Below are 25942 nucleotides of genomic sequence, written 5' to 3'. Positions count from 1 at the left end.
AAACATATGCATTACTTATTACACCACCTATTATTCCTACTAGTATTAATGTACCCCCCCTGTGAAATATAACACATTTTCTGGGGAGCCATCACGTGGCGTGTGGTTTAATACTTTGGAAAAAATTCTGTCTTGCAGAATTGTTCAACACTGACGTGTTCTTCTCGAGACTGGAACTTCAAAACATACTCTCTCTCGCAGCTCAGGTTTTGTAAAGACAGGACTTAGGGTTCATGTGACAGTCTCTGAAAGTCTGCTCTGGCTGACCCTCTGTGCATCCAGGCTGAACTTTTGTTCATTTAGATTTACCGCTTAATCCAAGGATAAAGAGCATGGCTGAAGTAGGACAGAGACTAGTGAAGAATACATTAAGGAAAAGGAAAGGAGGGGTGAGTGCATAGTGCACATATCTGCCTTTCAAACCGGCCCTTTTCTCCAAGTGTTTTCTCCCTGCATCTGTAACCAAACAGTCCTCTATTCACATTACGTCTTTCTTCCATGTTTTTCCTTTTTACACACTCACCTTTGCCTATACCCTCCCCCGCCCGTCTAGGCGAACGCTGCAAGTCCTCACTCTCTAACTGCAAGCTTTATCAAAGAGGAAAGTTTTAAGTTTAATACCCTCTCCACTCTTAACTGTGGTGACTGCGTCTGACCCAGAACCCAGACTGGGAGTTGGTTCCACAGGAGATGGGCCTGATAGCTAAAGGCTCTGGCTCCCTTTCTACTTTTAGAGACTTTAGGAAAAAACTCTGCATTCTGGCTTTCTAGGTCAGGAGAGGGATTTCAAATTCAATCTGCCTACAGGCAACCTGGAATCACAATAGTCCAGCCTTGAAGTAACAATTGCATGGACTTGTTTTTCAGCATCATTTTGAGACAGGATGTTCCTAATATTGGCAGTGCTACACAGGTAAAAAAAAGGCTGTTCTTGAGTTTTGTTTTACCCAATAACCATCCAGAGTAGCTACACTTTAGATAATGAAGTTTGGAGGTGTTTAGGGCCTAGCACAAAAACTTCAGTTTTGTCTGAGTTTAACATCAAAAAATTGTAGGTCATCCAGAATTTAAGTCTGTTTAACATTGAAAGTTGATTGAGTGTTTCCTAATCGGTCTAGAGGAAACACACTGTATGCAAGGTAACCCTTGTGATGGTGATGTCAAAGTGGATATGTCACATGCTTTTGGTGTGGGAGATCAACCAATGTGTCCCTGACCAAGACACTAAACCCCTAGTTGCTCCAGAGGAGAGAAACTTCTGATATACAACAGAATAGTAAGTTGCTTTGGCTAAAAGTGTCAGATTAATGACATGTAATGTAATGTCATGTCTAACTTTAGTGTGCCTGGAGGATACATGGTTAACATTAACAAATTGATATCAAATCAGATTAATTAATTGATTAAAGAAGACTTAAACCAGCTTAGTGTAATTCATTTAATGCCAACTAAATATTCCAGTCTCTGTAACAGGATGGAAACACCGGAAAGAGTACAGGAAAAAAAAAAAAAACGTGAGTATTATTTCCTGTTGTTGTATTCAAAGGTTGAAAGGATGACTGCAAAACATTTGCGAGATGGATAATATTTTCTGGAATTTTTACACTGCATTAAAGCGAGCTGCTGTGGACATGTTTTTGTGTCATGTTTGTCTCAGAAAGCTTGTAAGAATACACAACAGTGAACTTCTGTGTAGGCTAGGCCTACTTCAGAATAAAAGCACTTCTTGTGACGGAGTAAAAAATTATTGTTAAACAAATAAAGTAGTGCTGCCAATTAAAATATGTAATCGCGATTAATGGCATTATTGCCCAAGTTAATAGTTAATTAATTGCACATTTGAATCTATTCTAAATTTCCCATAATTTTCTTTAAAGCCTTTCCATCAGCCGCCTGCCAGTTGGCTCCGCCCCCTTCAGGGCCCCGGTCGGCCCTGGTCCCTTATCGCCCTGGACTTTGTTACCGGTCTGCCCAACTCCCAAGGCAACAACGTCATACTCACCGTGGTTGATCGGCTCACCAAATCCGTCCACTTCATCCCCCGGCCTTAGCTGCCCACGTCCATGGAACCGCCCGCCTTCTGGTTCACCACGTCTTCCGCCTCCACAGGATCCCCCAGGACATCGTTTCCGACCGGGGACCCCAGTTAATTTCGCAAGTCCAGAAAGCCTTCTGTCAAGCCCTAGGCGCTACTGTCCTTTGGCAAGCATCCACAAACCAATGGACAGATCGAGCGGGCCAACCAGGGTCTGGGTGTGCGGCGTACCGTATCCTGTCCACGTGGAGCGTCCACCTGCCTTGGGTTGAGTACACGCACAACTCCCTCCTCAGCGCTGCCAGTAGGATGTCACCGTTTATGTGCGATATGGGGTTCCAAACTTTCCTGGATGACTTTTACACGGCCCACCCGGACAAGCCCGGCGGTCTGCCTGGGGGGGTCCATTGGGGAGGGGGTACTGTTATGGTCCAATCAACTACAGTATATAAACCCCGTTTGTGGTGTTGTCATTATACATATGTTTATTTGGTTAGTGATCAGTTACGCTGCAGCCAAGGACAAAGGCAGGCTGCAGCGTGTCATCCTCTCTGCTAAGGAGGTGACTGGCTGCAATCTGCTGTCCCTCCAGAACCTGGACGTCTCCAAGACCCTCAGGTGGACAGAAAAGATTGTGTCCTACTACTGCTTCTTTTACAAAGTACTTTGTTTTAGATGATAAAATACATCTTGAGTGAAACAGCAGATAATTTGGATGATAAATAAATACTTTGTAAACCATATCTATAGTATTTGGATGGCTGCAAATAATGATAATGATAATTAGTTAATGATTTATATGTGGGTTAAATACTATTAAGTAACATTAATTTGGCCAAATCTGATTGTTTTCAGGTGATCTACAGTGTGAAAGAGATTAGTATTGATTATTTTCACCGTAATACAGTAACTAATATTTATATGGCAGGACGTATTCAAAAAAACTTTGCTTATAAAATTATTACTTATATTTAGTAGACATTATAAAATGATAATTTCATTGTTTGTAGAAATAGTTATATGTGTATCTAGTTACCCTTCTTTCTTTTTAAGATAATTTTATTGGTTTTTTTTTGTGGAGTTATATTCCAATCTTTTTTTCTTTTGTTTCAATTTGAGAGCATTTCTCACTGATATTACGATCAGATTTTGTAATAATTTCCCTCAAAACCTTGCTCTCGCACTCAAAAGTCAATGCTGGTGTATGGATTTTTTCTGCTTGTACTCAAACTTCCTCCTCGTACTCAGGCTGCTTCTGCCGCTTGCAAATCTTCTGATCTCTGACTTTTCCTACCGTCTCTGGTTTTTCCTGCGCTCTCGGATTGTTTGCATTACAACACTATCTAATTTCACCAACCAATAGAAGGCCAATGAAATGTTCCCTCACTTAACCGGGTTCTTAATGCTTATATTTGTCTCAGGGGAAATCCTCCCCCAGTTTTTAGGATTATGCTCTTTAGAACCTTTTGGAAAGGTGTCCAATTTATTGCATTGGATACCAGTTATTTCTTAAGACTGCCCATTTAATCATTTTTAGAGAAACCAATTTTGTCACCATTTGTTGCATTTCTCACAATCCTATGCTCTCTCACATGATCCCTACAGGAAAATCAAGTACACACATGCAAGCACCAGTACTCCAACTCCGATTTGGGCCTACCAATTGACTTGCATGGCCATACTTTGACAGTCACTCACACGCACACATATGTAAACACACACACATGCAAATGCCTTTAGTCTCACAATTTTGCCTCTTGCTCACAGCGACCTTGGGATTCTGATATCAGGGCTAAGCCCTTCAGAAGGGAGGGACAGAGGGAGAAATTTTTCACAATGCTAACACCCACTTTCTTAAACGACTTATATAGCTTGTTGTGTAAAGTCACAACAATTATATTGTGAAATAGCAGCACAATGTTTTCTACCAAATTTTCACCAGCCTAATCTGCCTCTTTACACAGAATTTGGAGCTCTTATACTTTTACCCTATGTTTATTCTTTGCCACTGCTATAATTACTACGCAGCCTAACAACAAATGTAAATGGACCTATGTGGTTGTTTTCTAGGTGAGGACAGTCTGTTTAATGTTACAGATTTTCATGCATCAATCAGAATTAAGCATCATTCAATTTAAAATTGGTTGGGCTTTTTTGCTTATCAGATAAGGCCACTGCCAATCTAATGTGATCAAACCACATTCACACAGTTCTGATGAAGCAGATTAGCAGAAGATGGATGAACCAGAGCAGGTTGCACTGCTAGGCAACCGCAGAATCAGCCATCACAGTTATTTTGCGCATACAGTGGAAAAAATGAAGCGCACAGCAAGCAAAAGCAACGAGCAAAGCACTTTCCTTTTGTTTCCCAGACTGGTAAAACACTCTCTATCTGATCAGGGTCTTAGTCCTAGTTATAGAGAGAACAAAAATATAGGAGGTACTATACTCAGGAGGTACTATCTGCAGTGGAAAACCAAATAAAGAAACCACGTAGTGGAAATGCGGACTAAATTATTCAACCTGGTCTCACGCCAGTTCGTGAAATGGTCTCTGGGGGACGCAACAACGGGGAAATGAAACGCCACACGGCGGCCAGTACAAGGTTGTGGTTTGGACAAAGGAACGGGGAAAGGAACTGCAACGCGCAGGACGTGATCCCTGGTCTCCGGGGTGAAAGTCCTGTGATCCATCCACCTGGCAAACATCCCTGCGCGGAATTTCGGTTTTCAACACTACTAGCTACTGTGATAGTTCTGTGATCACAAAATAGGCTTCCCATTGAAATACATTTCTTTAAAATTTGTAATCAACACATGAAAATAACAACATTAATGACCTGTACAATGACCTGTACACGATACAACAGATCAATTACCGTGGCCATTTCACGAACGGCCATGAGACTGACCTAAAATTCTTCTATGGTCGAAATGAGGGAAAATGTGGTTCAGTATTGCCATGAGTAATAGCATAATGGAGTTATCCAAGGATTACAATATAATTTCAGAGAAAGGAAAGACTGTTTTATTTGTTATCAAACTGATGAAAAAAGGTTTTGAAAAGTAACAACATTGCAACACAAAAATGTGAATTTCAGGCAAGAAGACTGCACCTCCACCTTATTACATGACAATGGCAGATAATGGAAACATAAATGAACAGTAAAAAAATTGATAACTAATGATAAAAAGGTGACAAGACAATGATTTGAGGTGACCAGTTCCACTTTAAAAACAAAACTCACCACTTTAGCTCTTTAAAACTGTGATCCCCCCATCCATTATAACCTCCTTGTCTTTCTGTATTTGTCATAACTTTGACTTTATTTTTTCAAAAAGAAATATCACTAGTGTAACCCAGAACAAGAAAGCCATGATACAGAAGGAAGGGCACCTTGTATTTGTTGGACAACTGCAAGTAGTTAAATATTCATGCAACTTTAGAAACATCTCTGGTTAGATCTCTAGGCTAACAATACATTTTATTCTTTATGAAATATCGATATGATTCTCCACATTCCCATTAAAGTTTTTCTCCATGTAAATTAACAGTTAACAGATTCTGTCATGAAATACTGATAAACCATATGTTCAGTCTGTACAATAGAGGTACTAAAAATTACAACTGTCATGGTATATGTACAATTTCCTACCTACAAAGTACAACAGCTAGCATGTAATAAAATATGTAAACAAATTTCTTGTTTCTTGACACAGTTGACTGTGACAGCAGATAGAATTCACACTTTCAACATTTGATTTATTTCTGTATACACATTTGTTAACAGTGTTGTAGTACTGCATTTGTCTTCCTCCTGATACCTCCATAGAAAAAGAGAACAACAGGCAATAAACCAACAAACAGTTTTGCAAAAAGATTAAACCACCACTAGCTGTGCATCAATAACATCCCTTTTTGTTTTTTAAAAGACCGTTTTTTCCATGGTTAACATTTTTGAGAGGAGTTCTGCTCTGATAGTGAACAACTCTTTTTGCATCAATTAAGAGAACACGGTCCAAGTTGAACACTGTATGCTGGACTTTTACTATACTGAACTTTACTGTAGAATTAGGATGGCATGCATTTTACAATCAGCTGCTTTTTACCTAGAGAGCAGCCACTTCTTCTGTCTTCTGAGTGGGTCACTCTTTCTGTCAAACACTGAAAATAATTGTGGTGAATCGGATGCCACAGCAAACAGATTTTAGGAGATCTTGCCCCTGGCAAGTTCCTTACTTGGAATCATTTTATACACAGAACTAGTTTTCTTTTCTTAGTGTTCTTTTTGTCATTTTTTCCCTTTTGCTTAAAGCAAATATAAGTTGGACACCACACTTGTATTATGTGTAAAACATAAAAATGTGTCATACTCTGATACAGGAAGAGTCCTTTTTTACTTCTACAATGATGGTGTGCCTGACCCTCTTGTTAAGCACATGTTGCTTACATGCTGAAAATGTATAAGATTATGAGCCTTTTGTAATTAACAAGTTTACAAAAAAAGTTTTTTGTTTAATGCCAAGGATCACATAGCTCTAAAAGTCACTTGGGAGAATGATGTAGCAGTGAAATATTTCTATACTGATAACGTCTCTGACCAGATAGAAGAGTAAGGTCTCTAAAGTTGCTATTTAGCCTTGTTGTTATGCTTACAATAGTAAGTGTGCTTTATATTACAGTACATATCAGTTCAACTACTCAGCACAGTATGTGATTATTCAAGTTCCATGTTATACCATCATGTGTCATAGCTCCTTGCAAGGAAAAGTCAATGTTCTCTTAGCACTTTCTTTCTTCACTCTCTCGTCTTTACGAAAGTCTCACACTCACACATAATACTCCTTATCCTTATTTTTCTGCTTCTTGTTGCTGCCTTTCGAACTCTGCTGTTTGTCCTTCATGACAGCGCCGTTGCTTTGCACAGCTGAGTTGGTTATGTAGTTCCTGCTTTCGTCCACCTGGTAGGAGCCTTCATCCCTGTTCCTGTACTTATACATGGCATACAGAAGGATGAGGATGCACAGGGCAGCGGCCGCCACTATTCCGATGACCATCCCGGTGGTGCTGCTAGATTCACGGACCACTTCCGAGGGCCCTGGAACTCGCCTGACGCCCGGCTCTGTGGGGAGTGCTGTGGGTATATTACGGAACATTGGGGAGGTTATTAATGGGCCCCTCAGCTTGCTGCTGTCTACCTCAAAAGTTGTGGGCAATGGAAGCAACACTAGGTTGGGCTGGGGTTTTAGCTCGCGGTTATTCATTATGCCAGCCGGCTGTTTGGCCGGAGCATTGTGGAGGGTTGCGGTGGAGGCAGAGGTGGCGGTGGTGGGGCTCTGGTCGGCGGTTAGTATGGCGGTAGTGGTAGTCCTACTGCGTCTGGAGATTGAAGGTTTGTTATGTCTAAAAGTCTCGTAGCCACCTTCAAAGCCTGACGTGGATAAGGTCTTAGCTGTTACCAAGGAGTAGGTCGTGTAAAAATCTTCATCACCAGTAGGGGGCAGGTTAGACTTGAACGCTTCCCCAGAGCCAGACCCCGATATCACCAAGCCATCATCATCTTAATCATCGCTGCCTCGGTCCGACAAGCAAGGTACCCCCGCCTCAGTGGCCTTGGACAGGGACTCTTTGGTGGTCTCAATAATGGTCAGGGGTGGGTGGTGGGTTGAGGGAGTGGGAATGAAGGGTGCACAAGTAGCTACGAGAGGTGCGCTAATGGATCCTGAAGTACTGGGATGACTAACTCAGCTCCTGGGGTTGGAGACAGACAGGCAGTTATGTTAGAGGACAGCTTTGGGTTTTTTATAAAATATACTAAATCACCGTATCTCTGGACAGAATACCAAAGCAGACAATCAAAATTAACCAAAACTTGGCATATCAATTCAAAACTGCTAGATTAAGACCAAAGAAAGGAAAATTGGCATATTTGATACATTTCAAAAGGCTTAAGAGGGGTGCATGGATGAGCAAGACAAATCAAGCACATTATGCTTCAAATTCAATGTGCTTGACATAGTTAAGTACACCTCAATATAATTAAATAATAGATAATTTAGGCCAAAGTGCAAACTCAGTGAAAAGTGTAACCTTATACACTTTGTTTGCTGAATACAAAGAAATAAAAAGCTATTTATAGTTAAAAACAAAAGATACTATAATTATTGTTATCCCACCCCCTCCCCCATATTAAATAAGATACATCTAATTTAACAAACTTTAATTTCACATCATCATTGTGTACAGTAACATGAACTGGGTTAAAATAAAATGTATTATCCAAACCACATATTTCTGTTATAATATAAATGACAGCAGTGTTTACTGCTCGGTAATAGCTCTCCAATCATCTTAAACCTTTTGCGTTATTTTGCTAATACAGAAAACGGCAGTTACGGTTCTACAGACATTTTTCAGATACAGAGCTGCTCTTGATGTAAGGGTGATCTTGATCTTAAAGGGAAATTAAACAACCACTTTGTGCAGCCCCTTGAATAGTGAAGGTGGAGCTGTGTGTAAACAGTGAGATAAATTCTCTATCAAGAAATTTATGCAAATCAAGGATTTCTTTACACTCATTTGGTCAAATAGGACTGATATTCAATTGGATGCACATTCGAAGCATTTGTCATGAGAAATTTGACAGATGTATTTTTGATATGAAGTCCTTATTGTCTTGGAATATCATGACTTAGAGGTCCCTACCAACAACTGTGTGCATATTAGTTATATCAATTTGTCTTCACAAACCTTTCTAAATGTGTTCAGACTGTATCAACAAGCCAGAAGCTAATTTGTGCTATTTCCATGAAAGATATTCCAGATAGTGACAATGATCTGGTTTAAGAGCAGCTCTGTGTCACCAAGACAACGATGTTGAACAATAACATATCTTAGTTCTTCTATGTCAATGAGAATAAAGTCACCTGAATGCTCACCCGTTGTGGAACACTAGCCTGAGTAGGAAGTCGTGCTGTGAACTATCCTTCACTGGGTGTTTAACAGCTTCTTTTTTACAGTTAGCCTCTTTCTCACCAGAACAACAGGAGACCAGGTTCTCTAACCCATCGTAGGCTACATGCTCTTTATATTTCAGTAAAAAATGTAAAATATAAAATCAGCCCAATTGTTGTTGGTACTCCCTAACAACCAAAGCATTTAAACTGTATGACTAACTGTATAATTGCTTGTTAAACCAAATTTGCGTTGTCTTTTGCTGTACTTGCTTAAAACCAAGGCTGTGACATGGAGGTGTGGCAGCTTTGACAGAGCTGGGTTTAGGACCGTACCCCACACTGCATTTCAATAACAACAATAAGCTTCAAACCATAACATTGCTCACCTACTATTGATTTCAATCTCTATTTTTCCAAGCCTGTATCTCTTCCTCCTAAATCCTCATAGCAGACTATTTATGACGTGTTGATTAACTTCAGTTCTAATGTGATTTCTGCATTATTACCTTCAATGGTGAACCACACATTTGAACAGTAAAACAGGAGGACTGGACTGGTGACAGTGGCACTTCTAATTTTTAAGAAGAAGTGCAAAAAGTTAGATTTATTTATAATGCAAATTTGATCTCAAGTAGGAGTGAACATTCAAAGTGCCATTGACATGGAAAGTATCTACTGTCATCAAGCGTGGGCATACTGAATCTTAAAAGCACATTATATAGCAATAAATCAACTGTGTTGTCTAACTCACAAATCACAAACACCAACATTCACAAGCACACAAGTCTGTAGATCAATGCAAATGTATTGTTTCATTTCAAAACACTGTTAAAAAACTCATTCAGATGTCCACAGCTTGATTGGACATGCAGTTTGTAGAGCATGTAGCATGTTGTGTTCATATCGAGTAGGATTCAATGATGAATAGTGAGTCAACCTACACCATGGGATTGAGATGTGTACCTTAACATAGGATCTGGGAGTTGCTTATGGTTCTACATGTAGCACCTACCAGATTTATTATGTCACTTTGCTTTCATTGTGACATACACAATAATGACATTTTAAGTCCATCTCTTCACATTCTACAAACTGCATCTTCAGAAAAAAAGAGTGTAAATGTATTCTGTGTATTTTCAACTTACATCAACAAATTGCCCGCATGATTTAGGCATGAAGAAAAGAGTTTACAAAGGAAAAGTTGTGTAAGAATGTTGGATAGCCACTTGGTAATGTTAAAGATCATTTTATCCACTGTAGATTGTGTTCTATCTTAAAACACGACGGTACAGGGAGGCAACAACACATACATCCACCACACATAACATAAAAAATAAACACCATAATTCTGTTTTTTATGTTTTGTTTTTTCCTGGTAAATAATTTGTTTTTACAAAAGAATGTGTATCTACATAGTTTTCATTGCAATAGACTTGAATAGAATCTAAATCTATCCATGTTACAGTTTTTGCTTGAATTGTAATTTGATCTTTAGTGTAGAATGGATGGATGACTCTATACTTTAATATCTCTAAAGACAAGGGAGACGGTGAAGAAGGGCTGGGACCTATGAACATACTACAGAGGAAATGAGGGTGATGAGGGTGACAGTGTAAGTCAGTTGCCATGTCCATGTAAAGGCAGTACGAAGCGGTCGGGCGGCATTAGAGCTTTTGGCTGTAAGGAAGGGATGGGGATATACAAACAATGAGCAATATACATGCCCATCTACAGAAAAGAACAGAAGAACTCTAACACTGACAAGTCTGACAAACCCTAAACTGCAACTTCTTAGCCATGCAATTCATTTGTTTTTTGTCTTACAAAAAATATTATTCAGCAAAGATCAATTTGTATGGCAATTGATCTGGAACTGCATCACCTACTAATCTGTGGGCTTCTGCACATGTTTACAAAAATGCCTGAAGTTGAGTTGATTGTGCAACAGTTGTTTTGAACATTTACTTCTTCTTTTTTTTATTCAATATTTGCCAGAAAAGCATACTGCAGGAAATATAACACACATGTTAATCACTAAACTAGTTCCAAATCCCCAAAAATATTATTTCTATTATGAAAGAATATTATTCCACACTGTGATTTAAATGTTATCTGATTGACAAAAAAACAAACTAAACATACTTCATAAGCCAAAAACCATAATCAGAACCAAAATGCCAGTGATCAATTGGATCATTACAAAGAATTATGAGCAGTTAAAACCAAATCAAATGAAAAAATGTTAGGATGAAAGAACAAAGCCAAAATTTTGCACACACTACAACCAGATGCACACAATACAAAACAGACAGTGTTGAGAGAGGCACTCGACTAGAGGCCAAGCTCCTCTCTCATGTGTTCCAAATCTATCTGTTATGTTAGTCTTTAACATGAAGCAGCCGTGCATTCTGGGTGTAAATCAGAGAGAGAGATGCTACTGGCTGAAAATGAGTTATTTTTTATTATTTTCTGGCTATGTTTTAGTTGTACTGCAGGATGTTGATGCATGCTTAAAGTAAGTTGCATTTAGGGAAAGTAGAAAAAAAACACACAGCAAACTGGGAGCAGGTAAGACTGAACAATGTGGGAAAAATAGGAGACAGTCACTGTGTCCCAATCCCTTACTATTTGTGGATAATGAAATTAAGGTAATGAAACAGTATATACTGGAAAGAAACAACATGTGTTAGTTATGACACAACATGTGTGCAGGCAGATGTCAGGCAAACGCCAACTTTGTTAAAAGCAATTCTCCATTTCTGTTGTGAAATGCAGCACTCAACATCAAGTAAATTCTGTTTGCAAATTGACATGTTTGAGTAAACATCATTTTGCCCCCCCCACCCAAAAAAAAAAAAACTGGTAAAATTTCTGTGTAGTATGCAATTGGGACACAGCTCGGGTTTAACTAATAACAGTGGGGAGGAGAAAGAATATAAAAACACAAAACATACATAAATAATATTTTGCCGTGGACTATATGTGAAATGCAATTTGTGCAGTGTTCAGATTTGATATGATAAAGAGTCAAAAGACAAGTTTAAAGCTGATATCCTTAACATTGTGCATGTTGGCTGTGCTGGTGGAAGATCAAAGTGGCAGCTGCAGTTTATCTAGACCCGCCCTTAGATTGTTGGCAATATGCACCATGCCTGACTAAGCTGACTCAAAAGTGGTTTAAAGAGGATGCTTTCACACTGGCATTAAAGTTAAAATTATAAGGAGTGTGGCAGTGCATTCTTGTACCAGAAACAAATTTTGAATATAACTGGGGGTTGTGATCTTTCTCCCTTGAACTGTTTGTGTGTCTTCATGTGTATCTTCAGAACGCCATTGATGTTCCCACTTTAGGAGTATTAACAAAATGCTTACTGATGCAAAGGCTAAGAATAACTCTCCATTCCCAACTTGATACTACAAGGGGAGGGGTTGGGTTCAAAGGGTACAGATGGCATCGGCCCAAAGCCTCAAGTACCTGTCAAACCTCAGCTATGGCCTGTATATTTTACAATAACTCCACCACCCTCAAAGGATGTATAGACACAGATACCAGCTTTAACCCCAAAGTTTCTTTTGACATATCATTTAATATTTTGCCTAATTTAACACACATGGTTTTTCAATATAGGTAAAATTGTAGTTGGAGAGAAATTCCATAAGATGGCAAATGTCTGACTAGCGTTATTATGGATCGCACACAATTTCTAGGCATGTACCGCCCTACGAAGCAGCCTCATTGGTTAGAGCCTTCACGGACCCTTAGGTCCTCCGGTACTGGCCGTTTGATTAATCCCCTAATTCCGGACACACTCACGGAGAGTCTGTGGAACAGCCTGCCGGAGGACCTCAGGGCTGCAGAGATTGGTCAGATTTTTAAGAGCAGACTCAAAACCCACCTTTTTAACCTTAGCTTAGCTTAGCTTTTCCGTGCTCAGCCATATTAGTTAGTTAGTTTATGTATGAGAGAGGGTGTGTGTGGATGTTGGTGGTGGGTCTCAAAGTGCATTTAACTGTAAAAGCACTTTGTGCCGCATTTTAAATGTATGAAAAGTGCTCTATAAATAAAGTTTGATTGATTGATTGACCTCAAGTAGTTAAGTTTAGGATAGCTGGTCAGGGGATGGGACCTAAACAAACTTGATAATCCATAATAACGTGGCTGACTAGTCTGTGCTCAAAGGAAATTAAATGGAAACTGGTAGTTGCCTTGGGGCCATAAAATTTACTTAAAAACATCAAGTCAAGATCATTTTAAGTGTGCTTTATGATAAATTGCAGATCCTTTAGTCTTTAAAAAGCCAACACTTGGAGAACTTGCTGTGAACTTCAACCACTGCACCATCGAGAGCGTCCTCAACAACTGTGTCATAGTTTGGTACGGCAATGCATCATCAGGTCCTCACTCCTCTCCATTGGGGAGTAATGACACCACAAACTGTTCACCCCACTCCCCTCCGACCATTTCAGGTCTCTCTGCACCCAAACCAGCAGGTTCAGAGGAAGCTTCTTTCCTGCGGCTGTCACCCGACTGATCTCTAGCTCTCCATCCCCGTGACATTAACCTACTAAGCTCCTTTTGTTGTCTTTGTACTTGTACACTGCACAATGACAATTAATCTAATCTATCTACAATCAAGCAGCAGGAAAAGTTTGCAGATGCATGGCTAAGGTCAGATTCCAGACTTTTTAAATGTTGGTCCGACATATGGTTTTACAACATGGACAAAGAAATTTCACTTACATCTGCTCTCAAGTTGTAAAAAGAAGAATAGAGGACAGCTACATGCTATTATTAAGATGTATTATTGTTATCCTTCCAATAAAGATGTGTATCACTTAACATTCCCTTCTCACACACACTTGCCTTTATCTTTTTTCATCTTTCTATCTCAAGAGTAACACACACAGGGTGTGATGTATGTCAAAGTACAGGGACCCTAGTTTCACTGTTTGGTGGGACAAACAACACAAAAGGTATTCAAATTTGGTCAATGGATTTGAGCAAATTGGACAATGCTCAAATGCTATGTAGGAAATGCCCTCAGTCAGTACTGTAACATTAATCAATCTTAGATCGAGTGATTCATTCATCCAAAAATGTGCAGCGAAGAAAGAATGTGTCTGCTCAACCGTTTATAATGTAATCACTCCATTGAAAGGGTGGTTATCAGCCTCTTAAATACAGGTTAGAAGGAGCCTGCTACGGCATGTCAGAATAGTGCATGCTAAGCATAATTAGATCTTGGAAAAAGAATGCTGCATGCTTATTGGCTCATTGAGTGTGTCTGTGTGTGTGTATCCCTGTGATGCTGCATGTTTGTCTTGGTGCCTGTAACATTACCTCTTTTTTATACTTTTAATGATCCTGGAAGGAGAAAGTGCTTATGCAACCAGTGGAACTTTTGGTAACACTATATTTGAATGTTGTCCTTGTATGGACAACACTGACATGACACCGTCATAACTAGGGCTGGATATAAGAGACTAATACCGGTACTAATACCGTTACTTAGATACCAATTCATAAATGATACATTTTTCAATACCGATTTAAAAATCAAACAAATTCTAACATTATGGCACTGATCTTTTTATTTTTCAGCTCCTACTACGGGAGCCTCATCTCTGTATATGTAATGTTGAGTTTATCCTGCCTGACTCTAAGATGTGTAATGTTAAGAATCCTGAGATGAGATGAGATTAGGGATTGAAATAGGGTAGTGATGTGTTTACATATAATTGACATTACACTAAACCTACATTAAGTGCTCGGGCTTTACATTAGATGATGAGGCCGTTATAATTGTGTCATTAATATTTTTCCTTGAACTCAGTCAAACAATTTGGACAATTTGACAATTTTACAACGTTCTCTTGAATGGTCTCATAAATAATTCCCTTGACTTGTAAAATTAAACGATTTGGACAATTTTGGTCATTACGATGGGTGATCATAACTAAACATATTTAGGTATTATATGTGGTGTGCCAGAAGGGTCAATAATAGGTCCTAAATTACATGTTTTATACATATATTGATAAATGTAAAGTATCTAGCATTATTTTAATGTGACCAAATGGCCAGATAGATGTTTGGACAGAGGCTAACTTTGTTAATAATAATATCTAATGTTTGGAGACACAGGCTCCATATTGTACTAATGTATTCATTTAAAAATACCTAGCCCGAGATATTTGTACTTAGCCTGGAGGAGACACATTGTAGTAGACAAAAATGTCAAAAAACGGAATACTTGCGGCCTGTGGAGATACTCAGAAGCATTTGAGCTCGCTTAAGATGAGCGGCAAGCTAGTGGTGTAACACAGGCTGTCATTGGTAAAATATAAGTTGTAAAGCTAGAAGGTCTGAAGGAAATTTACCACTCCATACTTCAAATGCAGTCAAAACTCTCCACTCTGGTAACCGGAATTTATGAAGTTGAGAGTCAAGGCCTTCCAAGCGGCGGAAAGGGAGAGACACGATAATCCAGCGGCTAGCAGGAGAGAGGTGGATATGCTTTGGGAAATATATAAAGATAAATTGATCCAGGTGCATTATTGTCCATATGTGGGCATTCCTGAGACTAAAGAAGGAGGAGGAAAATTTAGGGACAATGGGAGATCAAGCGTGCACACAAAACTGCTGGCCAGCAGCACCAGGCAGGAGACAGACCCAGGACCATACTGGTGAAAGTCTTGAGCTCCTCAGAGAGAGAACTGGTAGGCTGACTGCATAATGCCAGAAGCAAGGGGAAGCTGACCTGAATAGATAACAACTTCATCCAGTCTTCTCTGGAGCCACACAGATGAAGCTTGACAAGTTCAAGGAGTGCAAGAAATAGCTGAGATTTAGAATCCTGAATCCTGCCAAACTTAAAGGATGGACTTTTAAATGCCTCAAAGGGCAATGACATTCATATAAAAACCAGGAGTGATTTCTTGGCAGGGAGTTAAATTGTGATGACGGGCAGCGTCATGTCTGTGTGGATTTTCTCTTGTTTTCTGTTCAAATATTTCTTGGAGCTGACTGGCGCTGATATAGATCATTGGCTTGGAAAAATTTTCTTTTGCATGATTCTGGACGTACACTTTCTTTTTTTTGCATCAGTACAAGGAGACGGAGAGTATGGAGCAGAACGGATTACGGACTCCAAAGACAAACTTTACCCTGAGTTGGACTGTGCATTACTGTTCAGGTTTAGACTTCAGAGTGTTCCGAGTATTTGGGATTTAGTTTTGTTTACTCATCAACATTATGCATTTGTTATGTGCTCAGAAAATCGCTGTGATATTTTAATAAACAGTTGTGTCGTCTAACTTAAGTTCTATGTTTTTCTCCACCTTGAATGTTAATCAGCTGGGGAATCCCATCAAGAGAAGGCAGGTTATGTCCAATCTTAAGAAAATCAAAATTGATTGAATTTTGCAATAAACGGATATGGTGATCGCAGCCTTTAAGGACTCCCATGCCACCCCTGACGATGACACTCTGGACCAATTGGTCACCAGGTAATATTTTAGCTCAGGCCTAAGCCATTCAATATGTTCTGGCTGCTGTGGAATACAGGGGTTGAGGCACCACCTATATAAGCATCTTCTCCCTTTGAGGCAGCAGGTCCATGAACACCCATGCATGATTAGAGATTAACACATTTTCTAACACACATCCTGTAGCAGAAGGAGCCAGTGATTTGGGTATATGAAAGTCTATCCTAGAATAACTAAGTCTTTCAACCGGGAGCATAACTTTATGGGTGTACAAACATACGCTTATTGCAGATGATGTAATATTTTTTGTGTTCAAACCTAGCAGTTCTGCCCATTCCGTATCCTCTTTCTCAAAATAGATTCGCCCAAGTCAAAAGAATTCCCTTTTACAGCCCTAACAGCCTTCCAATCAGGTGCATTTCAGTGGCCCAAGCAAGTATATCTGGGTATCTTAGTCCCCCCTTATTGAAAGACCTAGTTAAAGTAAATTTGGATCTATTATTGAATAAATCTTTTGTGATGTTAACAGATGGATGACACTCAATCTCTCAATAGTAGGGAAGGTCAAGGATATAAAAATGGTTTGTTAATTACGCGGTGTGAGGGTTCGCCTCATCCCGTTCAAGATTATGCATTGCTTCTTTTGGACTCCCACCAGATTGTTTAAACTTGGTTTAACACTTAGTTTGACACACCAAACATTTAATTTATACATATGTTAATTTGGTTTATTTTGTGTGTATTTATTATTATGCTTTTTGCATGGTCTTGATAGTTAATGTATCATTTTGTCTTGTAAATTTCTTTGTGTGGTTGGTGATGACTGGATGGGACGGGACGGGCTGGGACAGGGGTGGGGGGGTTGGCAGCTATGTTCATGTTTTATATTGTAGTCCTTCTGCCCCGGTAAAATAATGAAAATAATAATGGAAATCATAAAAACATATCAAGTATTGTGAAATGTGTTGGTTTTGCTGATGGCACCAATGTCTTTTGTTCTGGGGAGAACCCACAGCAGCTGCTGGAGGTTGTCTCAGAAGAATTGGGGCAGCTGAAATTGTGGTTTGACTCAAACAAACCCACAAATTATCACTAAATCTGATTGGAACTCATTTTATGCAATTTGGTAAAAGGAAACACATTTGAATACAAAGGTTACTTAGATGATTAAAAATAATACGTTAAAAAGAGTTTATATGAATGTTCATGGGAGTGAAACTAGACAACGATTTATGCTGGAATGTCTAGATACCTGAAGTATTGTATGGAGGTGTGGGAAGTCAGAAGCATCATACACATAAAACGCTCACTTCATAATGTACGTCATCACAAGCACACTAACGCATTATTCTTAAAGTGGCATTCTCTGAAATGTATGGATCTAGTTGCATCTCGAGTCTTTTAAGGACCAGTCTCAAACTCTAGTCCCCATCTCTGATACATTGCAATAAAATCCCGACCCTGGGATCTGGCTTTTAGGTGTGAAAAGGCATTAAATGGTTTTTGATGGACATTCAGGCGTCTGATCTCAATCAGCGAATAACCTCGCTCAGTCAGCTACAGCGTCTTTGCATGCTACACACAGCTGTTTCTCTTTTGCATGTCCGCTAGCACGGAACAGATGATATTAACATGTGTTTTGATATATAATAGTGCACCCCTTGGAACAGCTGTTTGAAATAAACAGCGCCCAGCCCTGTGTCTTGACATCCTGTTATTAGTTTAGGCCTTTGACATAATGGGGGAAGGTATTGCATTCAACATGACATTGACAGTGACAATACTCAGGTTAATCTGTAAAGATGTACTACTTTACAGATTATGGGAGTATTTTGCATTACTAATCATTGTCCATTGGGTGTTTTTGTACTAGTATCATATTGTGTATCAGAATATCTATTGTCTCTACGATAAAATATAGGACCTGTTTACTTGGTTATCAGATATCAAACTATTCAAGAACCATTGCCATCTTATGAAATTAATTGAAAGGAGAACACAACAGAATTGCAACAGATACAGAATCACTTCTCCAAACTGACCAGACAGACAACAGCCACAGGCAAAAGAAAGACGGTGAGGGGTAAGATAGACGGCATTCGATGGTGCGACCGCAAAAATGGTTTCCAACTTAAACACAATTGCAGAAAAAGCAACCAAGTTAGTCTTAACATGGGGGCATTGGAGTCAAGGCTTAATCAAAAAGCATGCAAGTTATTAATGATCAAAGTTTGCCCTGCTGAAAGTGGAACTTTATTTTCTTAAATTTTCAATCAGCTCTGTGTCACCCCACACACTCTGATGAACGCTAAAAGGCAATGAGACAAAGCCGATTGAAAAGAGAAACAATAAAGTAGAAAACACTAGAATTTGTAGCAAAACAGTTTTATGCCATCTACACTAAAATAGGTTAAAATGCATTGCAAATGCATTTAGTCATTGAGCAAAGACGTCATTAGGTGGAAGTTGGCAGGGGAAGGAAAGGGACTTGAAGACTGACTAAAGAATTTGAAGGGTACAAGACAAATACAAGTGCCAACAGTTACGTAACTTGGTAAGAAAATATCTTTTCTTGCCTTTTGATTTGCTTTGAAAACGGAGAGAGGGATCTTTTCATTAAAAGCTGCATGGTACAAAGCTACATGGAACCCTGAATATATGTGGAAACAAATATCACCCACCAAAGCGTCATGCCACAAACGATGAGGCCAAAATACAACAGCGTGTTTTTTTGTTGGTTGGCGAATAGACGAGAATGATGTCTCGATAACAAAAACTTAGAAAAGACAAAACAAAACAGGAAAAAGCATTGACTCCGGAAATAATACAACAAAGGAAATTTCAAATTAAAAGCATGCCGCTGTCAACGTCAAAGTGATGTTAGGGTTAGAATGGTGTGAATTTCTGTGTAAACACATGATTGGATGACTGGGGCCCTGTCTTTGTCTTTCTTCATAAATCCCCATAAAGCTCAGGCTGCACATCACATCTTTAAACCCATTTAGACCTCAACCTTTCATATACTCTGAAAAGATTTGGGAATGACCTTTAAAACGAAGAACCTACTGGTGGTCAGGAGAACAGCACTGAAATCCTTGTGAATTTCCGGATGTTACCAGTAGGCTACACATATTTCACAATCTGATGTTTATGATTGACACAAAGCAAAATATTTATTTTCTTATGAAATGTCATGGAGTAAAACTTAGCAAAATAGTTTTAGACGCAATTCTTCTTAACCAAACGTCTGTTTAGTATGGTAAATAGGCCCTTAATAGAAACTACAATGGTTTCCTGACATTTTAAGCAAATTGGTCAATTAGAGTTATTCACGGATTTATTTTTAACTTGTATAATATATACATATAATATTATGTCCTAGTGTTTTATATAATCTGTAAGTGACAGACGAGTGGAGTGTTTGAAATTTACTGTAGCAGGAAGATTTGTCTGTTAGCCAACAAAAAAAGAAATAAACAAAATACTGAAGCTGACATGTCATTTACACAAGCAGCACTTTGAAAGTGTTCTGTTTTCTGGCAGGGTAAATATCATGAAGTTATGTCTTATGTTGAGTTATTTCTGTGAGTATTTAAATAAGCATTGTATTTAGAAGGTGATGTATTGTTGTGAACGGGCTACAGCCATAAATCCTTAAAAAAAAGAGATCTGTTATTCCCTTCAGAAAGGTGTGCGACAGTTTGGTTGATTTAGTAAAGAAGTGACAACATGGCTGTTTGCTGTATCCTACAAAATGAATGTTGCTGAAATATGGAAATTCCCAAATCCTTTCAAACTGAATCTCTAAGTTATCATAAGGCTTGAACATTTTTGAATTTTTAATATATAGATACAAAAAAGACAGAATAACATGTACATCTAAAAGTAAAAGTATGACCCAAAAAAGAAAAGAAAAACTTGTACACAGAAATTCAATGAAATCTGTCTATTACATGTATCAAAGTAAGAGAATATGGAAAAAACTAAAACAAAACATCACTGTTATCTAGACAACACTGAGTTTTAGCTGAAAAAAATTCAAAATAAAGACGGACAAAATGAATTTTTACAAAATGAAAATTGGTAGAGCAGTGAATGGCAGGAGCAGTGGACTCAAACACAATGTGATAAATTTTGCAGCATCAATGCAGAAAACATGGTTCACCATTATACAAAGTTTGCATATTTGTGATGACATGTACCAACCGTTATTATTCCTCTCAGAAAACAGAATTTGTATGAATATTGGTGACCATGTTAACTACTTTGGTAGACCCCATGTGCAAGTGTAGCTCATTATGTTAATGGTTTCTGGGTAACTGAATGGAACTGTCTGTTCTGGTTTCTTTATTCAATTTGAATTATCAACTTGCATTCAATAATCCTACTTTCCTTGTAACTGGGTAATGTGCAGGTAAGCTATGCTTACTATCACTACACTGGCTGTTTTATGAAGTTACACTTTGTTTAACCATGGGGGTGTGATGCTTTGAGGATACCTTGATCCTCTGGTGCAGATGAGAGAAAGCACAAAAAAGCAAGCAAATGCAAACTAACCTAGCCCACCTGCATGGATAGTTTCACACTCCTCCAGGTCTTCGTCATCACTCGAACACTCTGCAGATGACACAATGTCATCTGCCGTATGCTTCATGGGCAGAACGTTGGTCATCAGAGGTCACAGCCACAGCAAAGATACCCAAAATACAAAGAGCCACCAGGAACAAACAAAGAAGACACACAAAGACAAGTAGAAATATGCTAAATGAGTTAGAAGGTGAGCATGAAAGTTTACCTTGGAAACAGTAGTTTGACAAAAAGATCCTAACTCAAAGTTCACTTTTTTCAGAGCTTCAACTGCATCTCACAGTCTCCCTCATTTTATGTGAGTTGGCTCACTTGTCATATATAAGGCTCAGTTGCTGTCATATGACCTAAGTATTGATCAAATGACCTCAAGTGATCACGTAATCCCTGTCTCAGAATCAGAATCAGCTTTATTGACCAGGTATAAAGACACATACAAGGAGTTTTCCTTTGGAGCATAGTTGCTCACAATGTGCTTACACATTTAAAACAAACAACCAAACAAACAATATATACACACTCTAAACAGAAACAATGTAGAGAGATGAGTGCAATGAAGAGTCCAATAAAAGTAATATTTAAATGTGCAACATAGTGCAAAGGGTACTGGGATAAATGGTAATAAGTTATTATATTACAATATGAACAGTATGAACATTATGAACAGTTCTGAAATAGGAAATGAGAATGATGAATAAATACTAAATAAATGGAGTAATAGTGGAGCCAGTAAACAGGTGCTGTAGAGACAGTGTTACTGGGTTATTGGCCAGAACTGAACCTGACACTGTGGGTCAGTAGTCAGCTGTTCATCAGAGAGATGGCCTGTGGGTAGAAACTGTTCCTGAATCTGTTGGTTTTGGCGTACAGTGCTCTGTAGCGCCTACCAGAGGGCAGAAGCTGGAACAGATTGTGTCCGGGGTGACAAGGGTCTGCAGTGATGATTCCTGCCCGTTTCCTGACTCTGGATGTGTAAGTCATGGACGGAGGGCAGGCTGGCACCGATGATCTTTTCTGCAGTCCTAACTGTCCGTTGTATTCTGCTCCTGTCCTTTTTGGTGGCAGATCCAAACCAGACAGTGATGGGCGTGCAGAGGGCAGACTGGACGATGGCTGTGTAGAAGTGGATCAGCAGCTCCTTAAACAGGTTGAGCTTCCTGAGCTGGCGCAGGAAGTACATCCTCTGCTGGGCCTTTTTGATTATGGTGTTTGCGTTGGGCTCCCACTTCAGGTCCTGGGATATAGTGGTTCCCAGAAACCTGAAGGATTCCACAGCAGACACAGGGCTGTTGAGTATGGTGATGGGGGAAGAGTGGGGGGTCTCTTCCTGAAGTCCACGATCATCTCCACAGTCTTGAGCGTGTTAAGCTCAAGGTTGTTCTGACTGCACCAGAGAGCCAGCTGATCCACCTCCTGTCTGTAGGCCGACTCATAACAGTCCCGGATAAGGCCGATGACCGTTGTGTAGTCAGCAAACTTCAGGAGTTTAACAGATGGGTCTCCTAAGGTGCAGTCATTGGTGTAGAGGGAGAAAAGCAGTGGGGAGAGCACACGCCCCTGGGGGGCGCCAGTGCTAATAGTCTGTGTGCTGGATGTGATGTTCCCCAGCCTCACCTGCTGACTCTTGTCAGTCAGGAAGTTTGTGATCCACTGACAGGTGGAGGCTGGTGAGCTGGGAGAGTGTGGTGCTGAGGATGTCCGGGATGATGGTGTTGAACGCTGAGCTGAAGTCCACGACCAGGATCCTTACATAAGCCCCTGGAGAGTCGAGGTGTTGCAGGATGTAATGCAGTCCCAAGTTGACTGCATCATCCACAGACCTGTTAGCCCTGTAGGCAAACTGCAGGGGGTCCAGCAAGGGGACTGTGATGTCTTTCAGGTGGGCCAACACCAGTCTTTCAAAGGACTTAATGACTACAGATGTCAGGGCGACAGGCCTGTAGTCATTTAGTCCGGAGACGGAGGGTTTTTTGGGGACTGGATGATAATGGAGCGTTTGAAGCAGGAGGGAACTTCAGTTAGCTCCAGAGATCTGTTGAAGATCTGAGTGAAGATGGGGGACAGCTGGTCTGCACAGATTTTCAGGCAGGATGGTGACACACCGTCTGGGCCAGGAGCCTTTCTTGTCTTCTGCCTCTGGAAGAGCTGGCACACATCCACTTCACAGATCGTGAGTGCAGGTGAGGGGTGTTGGAGCTAAATCCTGCTCCATTCTCAGGGTTCATTCAAAATCTCAGATGTTGAAATGTGAATCCATTTATTACATAGGATATCCTGAGACAAAGTTACCTGGATCAAGCTGTTGCAGGTTTCCCCTTCCTTTGTCTGACTCTTTGGCTCTCGGACCAACAGTATTATCTCACAAAGGGTGGGGTCTTTAGACCACAGAAATGTGTTTGTGTGTGTGTGTGTGTGTGTGTGCCTATTCGTTATCTTTCAATTGGAATGTCACTTAAGGTTTATGACCCTCAGTTCAGGAAAAGATTAGTGGGGGTAAAAGAGACTGAAACCAGACTCAGGGAGCATCCCTAAAAATCCATTCTGTTTCTAACACATTTGGAGAGCTGGATTACAACTAAATATACCAGAACATCTTATATTATAAAACAGAAGTATTGCAAAACAACTTAATATAACAAACAAAAAAACTATATACTTATAACAACAAACTTAATGCATGACAAACATGTCTTCATTTATGCTGAAATAATGCTTTAACCTTTTAGCTTGAATGTATAATGCAAATCACACATAATGTTTAAGCACATATAACATTTTAAATTCCAACAGGGGTCAGAGGGGGGGAGGTGACTAACTGAAGTGTGAGTTGGTGAGTTGGTGTGGGGGAGGGGTGTGACTGTGGTCTTTTGGAACCTACAGTAGAAGCTGTTCAGGTCGCCAGCTAGTCGTTGAGAACCAGCAGTGTTGGGGGGTGGTCTCCTGTAGTTAATGAGAGTCTGCAGGCCTTTCCGCACTGACCGAGGATCATTGTTTGAAAAGCTGTTTTCCAGCTTTTTAGCATAGCTCCTCTTAGCTGCTTTGATCTCTTTGGTCAGTGTGTTCCTGGCCTGGTTATACAGGACTCTGTCCCCACTTCTCAAGGCCTCTTCTTTTGACTGACGGAGCTGCCTGAGTCTTGCTGTGAACCAGGGTTTTTGGTTGTTATATGTGCAGAAGGTTTTTGTCAGCACACACATGTCCTCACAAAAGCTGATGTAAGATGTCACAGTGTCAGTTAGTTCGTCCAGAGCAGTGGCTGCAGCCTCAAAAACACTCTAATCAGTACAGTCCAAGCAGGCCTGTAAATCCAGCTTTGACTCGTTGGTCCACCTTTTCACCCTCTTTACAACAGGTTTTAACAGATTTTAGTTTCTGCCTGTATGTCGGGACAAGATGAAGCAGACAATGATCAGAGAGTCCCAAAGCTGGACGTGGGACAGAGTGATAGGAGTCCTTTAATGTAGTATAGCAGTGGTCCAGTATATTAGTGTCCCAAGCGGGACACTTAATATGCTGCCTATACTTTGGGAGTTCGTGGCTGAGGTTTGCTTTGTTGAAGTCCCCAAGAACAATGAGCAGGGAGTCAGGATGTTTTTTCTCCACGTTAGTAATCTGGTTGGCCAGGTGTAGTAAAGCCTCACTAACACAGGCCTGAGGTGGGATGTAAACGGCAACCAGAATGAACAAGGAAAACTCCCGTGGGGAATAAAATGGTTTGCAGTTCATGAATAGTGACTCTAAGTGGGGGCTGCAGGATTTTTCCAGAACTGTGACATCTGTACACCAACCTTCGTTTATGTACAGACAGAGTCCGCCTCCCTTTGTTTTCCCCGTGAGCTCCAGTACGCGATCCGCCCGGTAAAGATTGAATCCCGGGAGGATAAGTGCGCTGTCCGGGATGCGCTGAGTGGCCAGGATTCGGTAAAGCAGAGGGCGGCAGATCTGCAGAAGTCCGAGTTAGTTCTGTTGAGGAGCAGTCTCTGTGAGGGGTCTATTAGTGTCTGATACGAATGTCCTACTTGATCTTTCTCCCGTTGTACGCTGACACCTGGTCCATGATCTCTGACCTCTTTCCGGTGGATGCTGTGAGTGTTTTAAACCTACAGGTAAGGGCTTTCTGATTGCTTTTCCTATTTACTTCAGAGTAGTTCAAAGTAATTTGATCTTTAGTCCATATAATTTAATGTATATTTTCTGCAAATGAAACCTAGTTCTGTTCATTGTATTGAATTCATGCTTTAAAAGCCTATACAATGCTATATTGCTGTGCAAGTATTGGAATACTATCTTTTTAATTTACCAATTGTGACACCAATTAAATACTATAGTAAGTGTTGACTGTGACTTGAAGACTCTGGCTGGTTGTTCTCTTCAGTAAGGGGGTTCCAGCCTTATATAGGTTTGTCCAATCCTGGTCTAAAATTGGGATTCTTACCCTTCACTTTTTGCACCCATTGGCCTGGCGTGGCCTTTGGCCCTGCTGCAGCTTCCTTTCTGACAAGGTGTTGTGCTATGTGTAGGACAGTCTTTATCGCTGATCTTTTATGTTGTATGTGGTGGTTAGAGTTCATACTGTCCTGAGTCACTGGCTTGATTGAGTGGGTTTCCTTCAGACTGTGGTCTTAAGCAAATGCTCCTATTAGCAACCCACACAGACACAGGTGTTTGAGAAAGACCATGGTTGAAAGCTTGAGAAAAAGCTTGACCTTGAGTTAAGATTTTTTTTGTCAACAAACCTGATAAGTAAAACGTAATGCATGACAAACAAACTTTGAACATAAGCAATTCTACCAAAGCATACATTTTCTAAAGCAACCAATTTGTTTGCCACTGGATAGCTTTTAAAGTGAAACAGCAGTTGTTCAGTTTGAGTTGG

The 25942-nt window shown here is 40.0% G+C and overlaps 1 protein-coding gene across 1 annotated transcript in view; it reads right to left on the bottom strand.

Moving 5' to 3' along the window:
- Positions 1 to 5950: 5950 nt before the first annotated feature.
- The window catches only part of nrxn3a (neurexin 3a), a 191381-nt gene continuing 171389 nt past the window's right edge, over positions 5951 to 25942 (bottom strand). The window contains exons 24-25 of the mRNA XM_034857472.1: positions 21046 to 21127; positions 5951 to 7169 (exon numbers count right to left, since the gene is read on the bottom strand). Coding sequence (XP_034713363.1) covers positions 6865 to 7169; positions 21046 to 21127 — 387 coding nt within the window. The 3' untranslated portion in view covers positions 5951 to 6864. The remainder of the gene's footprint in view (positions 7170 to 21045; positions 21128 to 25942) is intronic.

This window comes from Etheostoma cragini, chromosome 20 (genome assembly GCF_013103735.1).
Source record: "Etheostoma cragini isolate CJK2018 chromosome 20, CSU_Ecrag_1.0, whole genome shotgun sequence".
Lineage (NCBI taxonomy): Eukaryota > Metazoa > Chordata > Actinopteri > Perciformes > Percidae > Etheostoma > Etheostoma cragini.
Note: the sequence above shows the minus strand (reverse complement) of the source record. Positions and strands in the feature narration are given on the sequence as shown.